The sequence below is a fragment of the Heterocephalus glaber genome, unplaced genomic scaffold, assembly GCF_053883595.1.
Source record: "Heterocephalus glaber isolate CG9 unplaced genomic scaffold, H.glaber_assembly_v1.0 deba00001472, whole genome shotgun sequence".
Taxonomy (NCBI): domain Eukaryota; kingdom Metazoa; phylum Chordata; class Mammalia; order Rodentia; family Bathyergidae; genus Heterocephalus; species Heterocephalus glaber.
Window position 1 is genome coordinate 37821564 of NW_028258315.1, and position 17268 is coordinate 37838831.

At 33.9% G+C, this 17268-nt stretch overlaps 1 protein-coding gene across 4 annotated transcripts in view; it reads left to right on the forward strand.

The window, feature by feature from the left end:
* Positions 1 to 17268, forward strand: part of Upf2 (UPF2 regulator of nonsense mediated mRNA decay) — a 107273-nt gene that overhangs the window by 69222 nt on the left and 20783 nt on the right. For all 4 annotated transcript variants that reach the window (XM_021266335.2, XM_013075808.3, XM_087181951.1 and 1 more), the window contains exons 13-18: positions 346 to 549; positions 1311 to 1586; positions 3686 to 3869; positions 7725 to 7864; positions 15389 to 15493; positions 15787 to 15885. In XM_021266335.2, coding sequence (XP_021121994.1) covers positions 346 to 549; positions 1311 to 1586; positions 3686 to 3869; positions 7725 to 7864; positions 15389 to 15493; positions 15787 to 15885 — 1008 coding nt within the window. The remainder of the gene's footprint in view (positions 1 to 345; positions 550 to 1310; positions 1587 to 3685; positions 3870 to 7724; positions 7865 to 15388; positions 15494 to 15786; positions 15886 to 17268) is intronic.

Consider the following 17268-nt stretch of genomic DNA (forward strand, 5'->3'; position numbering starts at 1 on the left):
TTTTTTTAAAGATTATTTATATGGAATAATTTACAAAAGAAAACACATTATTTTTTATAAACCTTGGGTATTTCAGTAACATGAATATATGTCTGTATACTGTTAGCTTGATTGAAGGGCTGGAAACTTGGGGAAATTACGAAAAGCTGTACAAAAATAAGAGAAAATTTTGTCCTAATTAGAAAATCCCATTTTTCCTATCACTTAAAGTAAGAAGGCCAATAAGGCTCTTCAAAGTATTTCCCAATTTAAAAGTTCTGTATCTCTGTACAGTAATAAAGCACCTATTTGTTCAGACTACTGTGTGCTTATTTTAATAATTTAAACAAAATTCTCTTCATTCAGGTTTTGAGACAGATGCGAAAGTTGCCCTGGCAGGACCAAGAAGTGAAAGACTATGTTATTTGTTGTATGATAAACATCTGGAATGTGAAATACAATAGTATTCATTGTGTAGCCAACCTTTTAGCAGGACTAGTGCTCTACCAAGAAGATGTTGGTATCCATGTTGTAGATGGAGTTTTAGAAGATATTCGATTGGGAATGGAGGTAACAGGATTTTCTTTAAAGTAACCACATTGGAATTAATGAAGTACAGTCTTTAAAATCCTAGTTTGAGGGACTGTCCCTTTCCCATGTGGTATCACTTAACTACTACCTCTTTGGGGTTAGTCATTTGTTAGTCTGAGGCTTGCACTGAAGTATTTTTTTATTTTCTGAAACTCTATTAATCTTATTTTTGCAGATACTAAATTTTTTTTATTTCTAGATTACTGTTGAGGTTCAAGTTACAGGAATTTATAAACTTATTAGAAAAGTTGGTAATCATAAGAATTTTCTGTGCTTTTTTCTTAATGTAAAACTTATTTCATAGGTTAATTCATAGGTTGCAGAGAAACTAGGTTGTGAGGGCCTGATAAAGGGAGAATGACATTTTAACTGTTTTAGAAATAATTCATTTAATCATAGCTTCAAATTCGTTTTAATGTATAACATGTTCTTTTTATTAAAACTTTTTATTTTGGTACTGGGAATCGAACTCAAGACCTTGTGCTTTCAAGGCAGACACAGTGCCACTGAGCTAAATCCCTGGCCCCTATTAAAACATTTCTAAGATATCCATTTCCTAGAAAGTAAAAGTATACCCAGAAGTGAGTGTATTAAGTAGAAAAGAGTAAATTCACTATCGTTTCTCTGTTCAGTGTTCTTGAGTAATTGATATTGATAAAGTAGAGAGGAGAATTTACCCTATCAAATACATTACTACTCTTCAGTGAAAATCTGTCTCTATGTGTGTGCTTTTTTTTTAGGTCAATCAACCTAAATTTAATCAGAGGCGTATCAGCAGTGCTAAGTTCTTAGGGGAACTTTATAATTACCGAATGGTGGAATCAGCTGTTATTTTCAGAACTCTCTATTCATTTACTTCATTCGGTGTTAACCCTGATGGCTCTCCAAGTTCACTGGACCCTCCTGAGCATCTTTTCAGAATTAGACTAGTATGCACTATTTTGGATACCTGTGGCCAGTACTTTGACAGAGGTTCCAGTAAACGAAAACTTGATTGCTTCCTTGTATATTTTCAGGTATTTAAGCAGAATATGCAGTCTGGCATGTTTTAATGCATTGCATGTGTTAGAAATGCTGTCATATTAATATAAAACATGTTCATAATTAGATTCTGTTCATGAAAAGATGATTTTAAGGATTTAAATTTTTATGAAGAATTCTATTATGTAAATATTATAATTGCTTGCAACTTTTATGATGGATAATTGATCTTTGATGTTGAGAATTATTTTGGTACAGCTTTGGGATTTGGTATAGAGTTATAGATTATAGTATTTCATGCAGTAATTTATTAATTGAATTATTTGTGATTTTTATACATTTAATAACATTCTTCTTTCATCTGTGTTCTGGTTTATGGCCAAAATTTTCATTTCTAAAAGGTTTCAGTTTATTATTTTTTAAACCCTTTTACTTTGGGGAAAATATTTTATTTGTAACACAGAAGTAGTTTTTCATTTATTAGTAAAGTCTTGGATTCTGCTTCCTATATCTTAATTTTGGTTAATTATATAAACTTGTGATTTGGAACAAGTACAATACAAATTAAATTCAGTACAAATACAAGGACAGTCCTACAACTTCTATAAAATTTGTAGCCAGTAAATTAACTTGTGGTTTGATTCGTTGGTGCCCAGTCACTATTTCTCATAAAATACATTTTTATGAATATTGATTAGGGTGAATAGCTTACTGTCAAGTGCTTAAAATATTACTAAATAAAATACCAATAGTACCATAAGAGTCAATCACAATTATGGCATGTTTTTTTCACCCATTGATAAAGTAGATTTATTATTATAACATGAGCCATCAAAAATTCATACACAGTGGCTGGTAGTAAATGTGGATAAATACACATAGCGAATTACTTCATTAACTTTCTCTTAGAAATATCTTTGTGATGTAGGACAACTTTTACTCCTTTATTTTCTGAATTGTTTCTGAGCAAAAAATAGGGAAAGGAGTTTGCAGATTTAAGGGTCAGCTTCCCTGTTGCATGTAAGGACTGTCTTCAGTTCATGACTATGTTTAAAACCAGAGTGTTGCTACAAAATGGCAGCTGTATCTATCAGCATCCATAATACCTCTTTCAGAAGGGAATCCTCATTTGGATTCTACAGTCCCAGGCTAAGAGAAAAGAGAAACTCAAAAATACCTATGATCAGAAAGAGACAGTATTTTCCAAAGTGATTAATAGACAAAAAAAAGTGTAGCAGAGATATCTAGGGAATGGCATCAAAAGGGGCTGTGACCTGGGAGATGAGATCATTATATTCCCCCTAGATCATAGAGTGTAGGGTTAAGTTTTAGACAGCTAGGTAGAAGAATCTCCTGGAATAGTGCTTCTGATTTTAATGTCCATCCATATTCCCTGGGAACATTGCTAAGGTACAGATTTTGAATAACTTAGTCTAGGGTTGAGGTCTAAGAATTTCTAACAAGCTCCCAGGTAAGGTTCACACATTTGAGTATCTAGGACCTAGCACAAATTGGAGTGGAAAAGTGAAGCACCAAGAGGCACATTTGTTCATATACTAGTAAGTTCTTAGGTTATATTTTCAGCTGATGTAAATTTAGGAATTAGAACAAAAAATGAAGGAACCAGGTTAGGAGGAAAGAGGGAAAATACGTACACAGTGCCATATATACAGTAGATGTTCAGTAAATGCTTATTGATGATTACTGATTTTTATGTATTTCAAAAATCTTACCTTCAGATACTTAATTGACATTTTAAAGCAGGTAGCCTAAAGAAAGTAATGAAAATTATTAAAACTATATAAACCTTTTTAGGATGTAGGAGTAGAGTTTCTACCTTCATTTCAGAGTATCTGAAAATTTTGTGGTATTTTATTTATAATTTTTCCTTGTCTTCAAAACAAAAAACAATTACAATAAAAAGATACTTAAAGTCACCAAGTGGCTCACAAACTGTAGAGATAGAGGGAAATACTAGCTGGAGTTGGGGTCTTAGCTATTGACTAGTAATAAAAATGGCAAGTTTCTCATACAGTTTTTCAGCTTAGTTATAACTAGGTAACATCACAATTACTATTTTTAAATATTTTGTTATTAATTTCCTATTACTAAATTTATTTTCATTTGTTACCAGCGTTATGTTTGGTGGAAGAAAAGTTTGGAGGTTTGGACAAAAGACCATCCATTTCCTATTGATATAGATTACATGATCAGTGATACACTAGAACTGCTAAGACCAAAGATCAAACTCTGTAATTCTCTGGATGAATCCATCAGGCAGGTACACGAACTGGAACAAGAATACTTAATAAAACTAGGTAAGCAATCAGAGAAAATGAAGGTGATTTGGGTAGATGGTTTCTAGAATTTGCTTTATAATGTTACCAGTCAGAGTTTATATTTGTATACATTTCTATTTTCTGTGTTGGATGTTAAAATGATACTATTAGGTAAAGACCTGTGTTGCGTGCTTGATTTCATTAAGTAATCTCAAATTGAAATAAAACAGTCATCCAGAATATGAAGCAAATGATAGTGGTGGAAAAACACAATCCTGTCAGCAGAGAATCTTGGGTTGCTAATACTGTAATGTCTTTTTTTTTGGTACTGGGGATCAAACTCGGGACCTTGCGCTTGCGAGGCAGGTGGTGGCACCACTGAGCTAACTCTTTTACAGATTAGATTTTCAACAGGCATTATTCCCTAAGAATGTGCAGGATAGAGACTGTTAGAGAGTGTAGTGCCTGTTAGAAGTTTGGAACTACCTTACAGAATTTCAGACCTTATTCATTGACAGAATTGCCCCCAGAGCATTATTTATATACCTCACAATATCCTGAGATGTTTCTGGGAGAAAAGTTAGCACATGAACAGCTCCCCCTAGGGACTGTAAGAATCTATTAGCTCTATCAACAGAGGTAACATGTACAAAATGTAGCAGTACAAGTCTTGCTGATAGCTCTTAGCATGTTTTACTGTAGTCCTTTCAAAGTGACATGTTTTTAGAATACTAAGCAGTTTTATTTCCTGTTAGTACTTCATACATTCATGTTTGTCATTAAAGGATCTTTACCTTCACCAGTTATACTAACTATAAATTTATTACATTGCATTTCCAAAGAACCAGTCTTCATGGTGAGGACATTTATGATTTGTTTTTTGGTTTTTTGAGACAGAATCTTGCTTTATAGTTCAGGCTGTCCCTGAACTCACTATGTAGCCCAGGCTGGCCTTGAACTTGTGTCAATCCTCCTGCCTCTGTGTCCTGAGTGCTGGGATTATAGGCTTGTGCCACCACGTCTGGCCACATTTATGATTTTTTACCCTTAAAATTAAAAAAAACTTACATCTGGATACTAATAGAATTTCTTTCTCCAAAGGTAAATCCTCTTTTGGAGACTATAATTTTTGCATTTTGTGCTACTGATTGTTTTTTTTTTCTTTTTCCTGCTATTCAACCCATCTTGTCCCAAAATAATTTTTTTTTCAGACTGCTAATTGAATAAGTGATCATTTCAAACACAATATTTATTATTTATCAACTTACTTTCACTTTGTATTCCTTGAAAATGTTCAGTTATAGCCTTAATAAATGTTAAGTTAGGGCCAGGGATTTAGCTCAGTGGTTTCGCTGCCTGCTGCACAAGCGCAAGGACCCAAGTTCGATCCCCAGTACCAAAAAAAAAATAAAGTTAAGTTATAGCCTTATTGCCTCAGAACTTTCATGAATGATACTCTATCAAGGCATGAGTCAGTATTATTGTGGCACCTAGTTTGGTATTGGTGATAAAGAGAACAATTGTGTTTTGTCTTTTGTAGATCAAAGTATTAAAGGACATCAGGCTTTTGAGGAGTCTAGAGAGAAATATAGATCACCATTTATAAATGAAATTCTAGAGGTAGTAGCAACTACACTCAGTGTACTCCCATGTCATCTCCCTTTTCCTCTGGTTTTAGAGTCTAAATATTAGAAAGAACATGTATATAAGCAGAAATTAGGTTAATTTTCTGTAATATATCATAAGAGAATGTAGTATTTACCTTTGGTGGTAGTTTTTTTTTCAAGCTCCTGCAAATTTATTGTATCATTTTAATTCTGTGGTATCCAATGCTAATAGCATAGTTAATGGAAAAAAACACTAAGAGCATTTCTTTATATTTTTAAATCACTCTTAATATTATAAGTAATAATTCATTTGGTAATTTTTAAAATACCAGGAAAAGATATAGAAAGATAATCATATGTTAATGTTTTGATGTATATTCTTTTTAAAATTTTTTTTCTTTTTTGGTACCGGGGATTGAACTCGGGTCCTTGTGCTTGCGCAGCAGGCAGCAAAACCGTTGAGCTAAATCCCTAGCCCTTTTTAAAATTTTTTGTGTGTGTTTGTAGTTTTATAACTGGATTTGCTATTATGAATTTTTTTCTGGGATTTTTTAAAATCTACTTTCAAATAGTGTATATTCCTTTGAATGTGCCATAATTTAATCCTTTTGTTTCACACTTGGGTTCTTTTCCAATTTTGTGTTACTATAAATAACATTCTTGTGTTATTTAAGTGTACCTCTTGTTTCCTCAGAAAACTTTTACTATAAGGCATTTTCTTTAAATTTAAGAACAAAACCAAAGTGATAATGGGCAATATTGTTTAATTCTGGTTTAGAGGATCCAAATATATAATGTATATTTTGTAATTATAAGGAAAGAAGTAAAAATGAAAAAAAGCCATACAAATAAATTACATTTTAAAGCAAATGAATATATTTTATAGATTGGAAATAAATTCAGTAGAGCAGAATTAAAACTAGAGATGATTCCAGTTAAAAATAAGACAATTTAGTATATGATGAACCTAGGAGTATTAAAAATAAAATAAAGACAACAGGTGAACCAAATGGATAAAAGAGTTAAGTGTTTGGGTTTTTTTGGGTATCGGAGATCGAACTCGGGACCTTACGCTTGTGAGGCAGGCGCCAGAACCACTGAGCTAAATCCCTGGCCCAAAGAGTTAAGTGTTTAAAAGGTTAAAAATAGGGCTGGGGATTTAGCTCAGTAGTTCCAGCGCCTGCCTCACAAGTGCAAAGTCCCGAGTTTGATCCTCTGTACCAAAAAAAAAAAAAAGTTAAAAATAGATCCAGTTATTTGTCAAATATGGGAAGAAGTGTTAATGTTCCCCAGTTTTTAATGATAGAAAAAACATACAAAAATGACAGATTTGAGTATTTAAATTTTTCATACAGTGAAGCCAGGCATGGTGGCACACACCTCTGATCCTGGTGCTTGGGAGGCTGAGAATAGGAACCCATTGAGTTTGAGGCCAGCCTAGGCTGGCTATGTAGTGAGTTCAAGGCCAGTCTGAACTATGTAGTAAGTAAGAGCCTGTCTTAAAAAAAAACACTTAAATGATGAGAAATAACTGAAATTAAAAGAATTATTCCTATGCCAAGTTATTGTCATTTATATAAAGAACACAGGTACATTGATGATTAATACATTAAGCTTGACATAACCAAATAAGAGAGGGCACAGGAGAATTGGTGTTTTTATTGAATACTTCTTATTTGCCAGAGTAACATCGGTATTGTTACTCACATTTAACAAATAATTTAAATAAAGCCCACGTTAATCCCAAATTTGTTTACGATAGAATTTTTTTAGATGTGCTCCTTCCCTGTCTTGATCTGAGGACATTGTGATTGATAGCCAAATGTGTGTTCTCCATAAAGTGACATGGTTTTATACTTATACCTTTGAGGTTTTAGAGATTCTTGAAATATCATTTCATAGAGTATCACCAGATCTATTTCCTATGTATCTGAGATAGAATCTTATCTATGGCTACATTTGGCCTTTGATCGTCCGAGAGTAGGATTAAACAGGATATAACCTGTTTGAAGTGCTAAGAAAAAGAAAAAAAAAAACTTGCACACTTACGTATTGTTTTCCTCTTTGCTAATGCTTAGAAATATATCAGTGCTCCTTTGTTAAAATGTTGATCTAAACATGTAGTTTAAAAATTTTTTCTCACAGTATAATTCTGATCTTTTACCATTGTTTTGAAGAAATGACTGTTGAATTATCTCAATACGTATTTTTAAAAGAGGTGTTATGAATATAGAAACTTGGCCTTTATATTTTTAATGCATTTTTTCCATTTTCTTCTCATTTCAAGGCCTAGTAAATGACAAAGACTCAAAAGATTCTGTGACAGAAGGAGAAAATCTTGAAGAAGATGAAGAAGAAGAAGAAGGGGGAGCTGAAACAGAAGAACAGTCTGGAAATGAAAGTGAAGTAAATGAGCCAGAAGAAGAGGTGATGACTTTTATTTATAGCAATAGGTACATTTAGAGTATTTTGATTATATGAGCCAAGACTTTCTTAAAACATAAAATATTATCTTCCTATTAGTTTTATTACAGTAAACATAACTGGTTGTATATTTCTGTTACAAAATCCCTTAAAGGTTTTTATAAGAAGTAATAAAAGATTCATATCATTTTAGTTTAACAATTTGAAGAAAAAATATTGATCTATCTCTCTATTGAATATGGATTTTTAACCTGTTGGTTAAAAATACGACAAGCTTTGCTTTTTTCCCCTAGCTCTAGTGGTATATGAAATTTGAAATTTATGGTGTATCATACCCTTTTTGTTTTTATGACTGTTTTATGACAGTATGAAATTGCTGCTTCACCATTTTGGGCCTACTAAAATGTCATTTTCATATGGTCCAACATAATAATTTTAATTATCATTTTTTCTTCCATACCTGCTTAAGTTTAAAAGTTCCATCAAAGTAAAAGGATATCTGGAATTTGTTTCATAAGTGAGAGGTAGAGTGGGGAATGAGTTAGGAGTATAGAAGAAGTATAACTGACCATGGACCAATAATTGTTGGGTTTGTAACAGTTAAGTAGGGATTCATTATACTAGTCTCTGTACCTTTACATATGCTTAAAGTATAAAATTAAAAATAAAGTTTTTTTGAAAGAAGGAATAGAGTACTAAGAAAAGTAAAACTTAAACCAGAAAATTAGTAATTGTTCATTGAGTTTTGTATATACATTTAAATTATTTGATCATTATGATTTAGTACATGTGCTGACAAAGTAAACACTATAATCATTATGATTTAATGGATATGTTTTTTTTGTGTGTTCCTTGATGCTTAGCATTTAGGATAATTTAATGATTTAAAAGTATGATTTTAATTAAATATTGAAAACATTTACAGTTAATATTTTAATGTTAAGCTGAATTTAAGTTTTAAATTGAATAAATCCAATATAGAGGATGTAGATTGCTAAATGTTTAAAGGAATATATTGTTTAAAGCATTCATAAAATTCATGAAGTAGATTTTTTAAAAGCCGCAATTAGAGTTAAAGAAAAAAGGGATCTGGTAATTAATTGAAGGTGATCAAAAAATTTTTCAGTTAGAAGTAAAAAAAATCCATGAGCCTGTGTTTCCTTTGGTCTGTAATTATTAGTAAATATCTAGTATGATTTGATTACTACAGATAGTTTTGCAAATGAATGATTATGTTAAAAATGTAGTTTTTCTTTTCTTTTTTTTCTTTTTTCAGTACCAGGGATCGAACTCAGGGCAGGCATAGTGCCACTGAGCTAAATCCCCAGCCCAACATGGGGTTTTTCTTACGGGATAACATTTATTGGCAGTGGAAATGGACGTTTAAGTGTTTGTGTTATTTGCTACCCACTCTTTCCAACCTTTTTTTTTTTGGTACCGGGGATCGAACTTGGGTCCTTGCGCTTGCACAGCAGGCGGTGAAACCACTGAGCTAAATCCCCAGCCCCACTCTTTCCAGCCTTTAAAGCTCCCTCAAAGTAGATAAAAACAAATTAATAAAAACTTAAGACTAGAGGGCCAGGGATTTAGCTCAGTGGTACCACCACCTGCCTCACAAGCACAAGGTTCTGAGTTTGATCCTCGGTACCCGCCCCCCCCCAAAAAAGAGAAAACTTAAGACTAGAATATATTTCTGGAGTGTTTCAGTAAAATAGATGAGCATTATATTGATTTGTTTTCAAAATGAGATTGTCATAGAAACATTCTGTTAGATAACTTCAATTGCTTATGAAATATAACAGGAGAAATGAGCAGGTATTTCCCTTTTATATATTCAGGCTAATCTTATGGTTATCTTTGGGTTTTGTTGCTTACTTGTAATTAGATGAACAGGATCTGTTAAGTCCAACATCCTTAGTAAATGTGACATTAAACAAGACCAATGTTCTTACAAATTTTTCATTTGAAGAACTGTAAGATTTTTTTCATCAAAATGCATTTCCTTGTTTTCAAATTGAACTTTACAATTTTGTCAGTTTTAGCTATTACTTATTTTTCTAGTTGGAGAGTGTATATTGTCCATGACATATGTATGTTTGCTAAGTAGAAATGCAAACAAGATGTTCAATTGGAGAATCCGTATGCCTGCCTGGGAGGAGTGAAAAGTGTGGTATACTTTGAGAGGAGTAAGATTAGAATAATTTACTTCTCTTCCGACTCCCAAGACCACTGTTTCCCATGACTGCACTCCAGATATATGGAGGAGAAATGTATTGAAGAAAGAATATGTGTTATGAAATAATAAATTCAGTGAAGGATATTCTACAACTACTTCAACTGAAAAAGAAAAGTACTAGAATTCAACTCTTTTTTTTTTTAAATGTAGGACAGAGGTTATAGCTCAGTCTTAGCATACATATTTAGCATGCACAGGCTCCTGTCTTCCCTAGCGCCCTCCTTGCCCCGAAGGTGTTTTGTTTTCACCTTGGTCCCAACTTCATAAAGCTATTTATCTTTTTTGGGGGTGGGGGTGGGTACTGGGGATCGAACTCAGGACCTTGCACTTGCAAGGCAGATGCGGTGCCACTGAGCTAAATCCCGGCCCTTATAGTTATCTGTCTTAACACCTAACAATCAAATATTTTCTCCTGCATATCAGATGTATAACCCAAAGGTAAATGTTTAAAAGTTAAATGTTCTTGTGCTAAAACTCTTTAATTTTCTACAGCATTTATATAATTTATTATCAGAAAGTACAAGATTCATTATTACAGTAGCAATAGTTATTCACTGACCATTTCTTATTCATAGTTTCTGTCCAATTCATTATATTTATATTACTAATTCTCATACCACCCTTGATATAAATGAAAAATTAAGGCACAGATAGATTAAGTAATTTGCCCAAGTCTCAAGAATAGCAAGGAGCAGACCTAGTCTTTGAACTTGGGCTGTTTGTCATTTGCTATGCTGTTCCTTCTGTTTACCCTAGTCTGCCTAGATTTTGTAGTCCACCTCTTTTCAATTCCACCCATTATTAGTGTATAGTGGGTTAAGAACAAATGAAATTCTTGTCCAGCTTTTTACTTTGAAAAATTAATGATACATTTTAGGTATACAATATAATGACATTCATCATTGGAAATTTGCACCTTTACATAATCTCTCTTGGTTCTTATTTTTTTCCCCCTTCCCCCGCCCTCCCTTCAACCACTCCATCCCTCCCTATTTACAAAGACTTTCTTTCCATTTTTTCATTTTCTCATATTAATTCCATTCGCTTCTTTCCTTTCCTCTACCCCTCCCACTTACCCTTCCCCTTTGCCCCTTTTTATCCTGTTTCACATTATCTATTGTACCTTTCAGTCCTTATTTACACTTTCAGTTTCTCACACTAGAGAAACTATTTGGTATTTACACGTGTGTCCTATTTGTTTCACTTAGGAGTATTGCCTCAGTGTGCATCCATTTAGCTGTAAATGTCTCTTAATTTCTCATTTTCTATGGCTGAGTAATACTCCATTTTATTTTTTAAAACACACATTTCCTTTATCCAGTTTCCAGTTGAAGGGCATTTGGGCTGCTTGGAACTTTCAGCTATTACAAACTGTGCTGCTATGAACATGGGTGCACATATATCACTGTGGTATGATTCTTTTAATTCTTTGGAGAAGATATCCAGCAGGGGAATAGCTGGGTCAAATGGGACTTCCAGTCCTAGTTCTTTGGGGTGTCTCCATACTGATTTCCACAGTGGTTGTACCAGACAGCACTCCCACCAGGAGTGGAGCAGTGTTCCTCTTTCCCCACAGCCCTGCCAGGATTTGTTATTAGTTGATTTCATAATAGCTGCCATTCTTTCTGGGGTGAGGTGGAATCTCAGTGTTGTTTTCATTTGCATCTCTTAAAGGACCAGTGATGTTGAACATTTTTTCATGTTTATTTGCTATTTCTACTTCTTTGTCTGAGAAATGTCTGTTCATTTCAGATGCCCATTTTTGGATTGGGTCTTTAAATTTGGGAGGTCTGATTTTTTTAAGTTCTTTACATATTCTAGATAGTAGTCCTTTGAGGAATAGCATGTGAAAATTTTTTTGTCTCTTCACACTGTTGGTGGTTTTTCTTACTGTCCAGAAGCTTTTTAATAAGACGAGATCCCACTTGTTCATTGTTTGTGCTAGTTCACAGGCAACTGAGGTTTTGTTCATAAAATCTTTTCCTACACCGATGTCTTCAAGAGTTCTACCTAACCTCTGTTCCAGTTGGTTCAGCATTTCTGTTTTAATATTTAGATCTTTAATCCATTTCGATTTTAGTTGAGTGCATGGTGAGAGATATAGGTCTAGTTTTAATCTTTGGCAAGTTGAGACCCAATTTTTCCAGCACCATTTATTAAAGAGGCTATCTTTCCTCCAGTGAGGGTGTTTGGTTCTTTTGTTGAAGATGAAGTGGCTAAGTGTGTCTGGAGTTATTTCTGCATCTTTTAATCTGTTCCACTGGTCTTTGGGTCTGTTTCTTTGCCAGTATCTTGCTGTTTTTATCACATTAGCTTTGTAGTATAGTTTCAAGTTGGGGGTTGTGTTACCCCCTGCCTTGTCTTTATTGCCTAGAATTGCTTTTGCTGTTCTGGTTCTCTTCTTGTTTCAAATGAATTTTTGGATTGTTTTCTCAAAGTCCATGAAGTATGCTGTTGGGATTTCAATTAAGATTGCATTGAATCTATACAGCAGTTTTGGAAGTATGGCCATTTTCACTATGTTGATTCTTCCTACCCAGGAGCAAGGGATGTCTTTCCATTTTCTAATATTGTCTTCAATTTCTCTTTTCAGAGTGCTATAGTTTTCAGAGAAGAGGTCTTTGATTTCTTTTGTTAGGTTGATTACTAGTTATTTCAGTTTTTTGGATGCTATTGTGAAAGGAATTATTTGCCCTATTTCTCTCTCAATGAGTCTGTAGTTCCTGTAGAGGAAAGCTATTGATTTTTGTGTGTCGACCTTGTATCCAGCTACCTTACTAAATTTGGTTATTAAGTCTAGAAGACATTTTTTTTTTTGGTACCTGGCATTGAACTCACTTCCTTGGACGTGCAAAGCAGGCAGTGGAACCACTGAGCTAAATCCCTGGCCCGAGAAGACTTTTGATGGAGTTCTTAAGGTTTTTTATATAGACTGTTATGTCATCTGCAAATGATGACAATTTGACTTCATTTCCTGTCTTTATTCCTTTTATTACTTTCTCTTGTCTAATTGCTATGGCTCATGTTTCCAAAACTGTATTGAACAGGAGAGGTGATAGAGGACATCCTTGTCTTGTACCTGATTTTAGTGTGAAAGATTTCCTTTTTTGAGCATTTAGTATGGTACCATTACCATTCAGTATGATATTGGCTGTTGGTTCTTCATAGATGCCTTTTATCAGATTGAGGTAGAGACAGTCTATTGTTTTTTGTAGAGTTTTTAATCATAAATGTGTGTTGCATTTTGTCGAATGCTTTTTCTGCATCTATTGAAATGATCATATGGTTTTTGCCCTTGGCTCTATTGATAATAGTGTATCATATTGATTGATTTGCATATGTTGAACCATCCCTGCATCCCTGGGATGAATCCCTCCTGGTCAGGATGTATGATCTTCTTGATGATCTTCTTTTTCCAGATCCTCTTTTATTGACTGTTCAGGGAGTCCAGGTGGTTGAGTTATCAGATTGTTCCATCTCATTTCCCTTTGGGCTTGCTTTAGGTGATCTGGGAGTCTGGTTTTGAGACTTGTTTAAGTGCCTTCTCATTTCAACTTGGAGGTGGGGCCGGGGGTGTGTGTGCTGCTGGCACCCATGGGGCTTACCTCCTCTGCTCAGGGCAGTGTACAGCAGCCCAGAAGGTTCACCTCCTCTGCACTGGGGGCAGCTCTGTTCCTCCCGCATCTGTGAATTTTAGCATGCAGTCTCCCTTAGATACTAAGGAACAGCTTTATTGCCCAAGTAATAAAACAAATACCGTACAGGGAGGGGAGAGAAAACTTAATGCATTTTAACTTCGATTAGGTTAGTTTTTAATTAAGAAGTATATTTTAAATGTTAAAGGTGATTCATTTTTTGAAGGACAAATTAATGAACATCTTTTAAAAATTTAGATTTTAATTACAGAATTGCCTCAAAGTTGATGCATTTGGAGGAAAAAAGTGTGTAGCTTTTTGAAGTGTTTAGTTTCTAAAGAAACTAAAAATCTCAAATGTCTATAGAATGTAAAAATATACAGTTGGACTTTAGGAAATAATTGTCACACAATAAAAAATATTAAAGATCTAAATCATTTGTTTTAGAAATTATTTCTTAATAATCTTGGCACAATGAGCAGCAACTGGGATTTTATATGTATTTATGGGGCTATAGTATGATAATTTGACACCTGTATGCAGTGTGTAGTGATCAAATTAGGGTAATTAGCATTTCCATCTCAAATATTGATCATTTCTGGGCTGGGGATTTAGCTCAGTGGTGCTTCCGCCTGCCTTGCAAAGCACAAAGTCCTCCTGAGTTTGAACCCTGGTACAAAAAAAAAAAAAAAATCGATCATTTCTGTGTTTGGAAGAAAATGTGACATGTCTGTACAGTGGAATATTATTCTGCTATAAAAAGAATGAAATCCTACCATTTGCACTAATGTGGCTCAAACTGGAAAACATGTTATGTGAAGTAAGCTAGGCACAAAAGGAAAAATACCACATTTTCACTGATTTGTAGAAGCTAATAAATGGATTTTATAGAAGAAGACAGTAGAATAGTGATGAGTCTGGGAGAGAAAGGAGAAATGGAGAAAAATTTTGTGTTTTTTTCCTTTTAACTTGGGGATGAAGTATGTTGTAGGGGTGGCAGAATGAATAGATGGAGCCCCACTGTATCCTTTGCACCTTTGACAGTCCATAGGGGATCTGCCTGTGTTTCACCAAGTTAAGAATTTTCAGCTGATGGGAGGAAGTTGTGTTTAAAAGCCACTGCTTAAGTAAGCAGAAAAGCTCACTGTTCTGTTTAACAGAAGTGGATCGTTGGGCAAGTCACTTAACTTTTCTGAGCCCTTTTTTTAAAAAATGTATAAAGGTGGAAACAATAAGACTGTTACTCTTCCATTCTGTTGTTCAGATTGGGGAGAGCAAAGTATGTGAGAGCACTTTACAAACTAATGTGCTGAATCATTGCTTTCAGCTGGTAACTGTTAAATTTGAACTTTGCAGAGTTAGGTGAGCTTTAAAGCACTACAGTGAGAGAGTCTTGCAAGATTAATTTCAGGGAAGAAAAATACAAAACTTCAGGCTACTCATTCCTTACAGAAATCAGGGAAGAGTTTCTACAAGGAATCTTTGCATTATTAGATGAGTGGGAAGCTAGTGCAGTGAGTTTTCAGCTACTGTTACATAAGAAATGTTGGCATCTGACTGCCCTACAAGTAAGACATTTTAAAATCTTTTTTAAGGCATGTAAAATCTAGGAACCCTTTTTAAGTATTTTAATCTTTTAACGTTAAACAATTTCAGGAGGTTTCTGATAATGACGATGATGAAGGAGAAGAAGAGGAAGAAGAGAATACAGATTACCTTACAGATTCCAACAAGGAGAATGAAACTGATGAAGAGAATACTGTATGTATGGCTGAAATTTTTGCTTTTTGAATGTATAGCAGTTTCATAGTATTTGAATTTTACCCACTGAAGTTTTATTTCTTTTGAATGCTGAAAAATACTCTTTTTGGAAGTTAACTTTCAATTTATTTTCCTATCCATTTTATTTATTAACAAGTTCTTTAACATTTAATAAGGTTTTCTGTTTTATTCACTTATTCCTTTAGTTATGTTGAGCACATTAGTACAAAAAGGCTCTGCCGTATGAAACATTACAGTTAATATCTGTGGTCTCATTTTTTTTTTTTAATAAGGAGGTAATGATTAAAGGAGGTGGACTAAAGCATGTGCCTTGTGTAGAAGATGAGGACTTCATTCAAGCTCTGGATAAAATGATGCTAGAAAATCTTCAGGTATTAAATTATCTATTTCAAAGAATCTTCTCAACACAAAACATTTTAGCACACTAAATTCTGGCTGATATGGAGTCTATTATCTAAACATCTGCTTGTGGTAGCAGCTTTTCCTTTTATGTATACAGCTTGCAGCTGCCAAATCTTGCATCCTAAGTCTTGATTTTCATAATCCTTTGAGGAAGAATGGGAGAAAATGTAATAAATACAAGACTTGGAACAAAGTGATTTCATTATACCTTTCTCTCTTAAGTCCTATCTCATTATTTAAAAATACTTTTTCTTACACTTTGCTTAGGAGCCAAACTTCACAAAAGATAAATAATTGAATTTGGTCAATTCTTATATTGATTTATTTTATGAATAGCTTGTATGTAAATAGAAAAATATGAATATTTAAGGAAATGTTAGTTTGTAGATGTATTGATAGCATTAATAAACTAGATTCTATAAAAAGCTTTATCAAGCAGGTCCTGACCTACCTCTGGTACTGGGGATCAGACCCACAGGCTGGTCCATAAGCAGGTGCTTTACCACTAAGCTGTACCCCACCCTCCACCTAGCAGTTTTTAAAATGTCACAGCAATTTGGAGTAACTGCATTTTTTTTGTAGTGACAGGTAAAATCTCTTCAGTGTTTGTTACCTATATGTACTTGTGATACTTTCTGGTGACTTGAAAAGATTGCCTTTGTTCGTGTGAAGGGGTATAAGCCTCTTTGGGGTAGGGTCAGTGGAGAGTGGAAGGAAAGGAGTGAAGATCTCAATATAGGTAACTATTGGGGAGTTTTACTAGAAGGTGTAGAGAAATGGAGAAGTAGCTAGGGCAGATCACAGAGTGAGGGTTTATAAAGGTAGAAAATACTGAGTATATGCTGATGGAACAATCCCTTTTAGAAGAAGTAGTGGGTTTTACTTGATACTACTACAGCCAAAGTTATGATAAAGCACAAGTTAACATTATAGGCATGTTAGACCATTCTGCTGCTCCTTTCACATACTGAAATTCTTCTTTACAGATCTAGAAGCCTCTTAATTTATAAATCATATCTATATGTATCATTTAGGACTCTGAATCATCAAATAAATCATAATCTTATAATCCCCTTAAAGAGAAAATGAAAGAGTTCATTTAAAGACACTTTTCCTATCTTATGTGAGCCATTAACTCTTCACTCATCCAGTCATTTGTTTGGTAAATGTTTATTGAGTATGTACCATGTGCCTAGCAGTGTACAACAGACATTGTCTCTATTCTTAGAGAAGCTAAGCAAACAAATAATTTCAAGTTGTGATAATTGCTAAGTACAGAATATTTTGTTGCTAGAAAGGGAAGGGCCTCCTTTAGATAGGATATTAGAAAAGATGTCACTAAGATTGTGCGT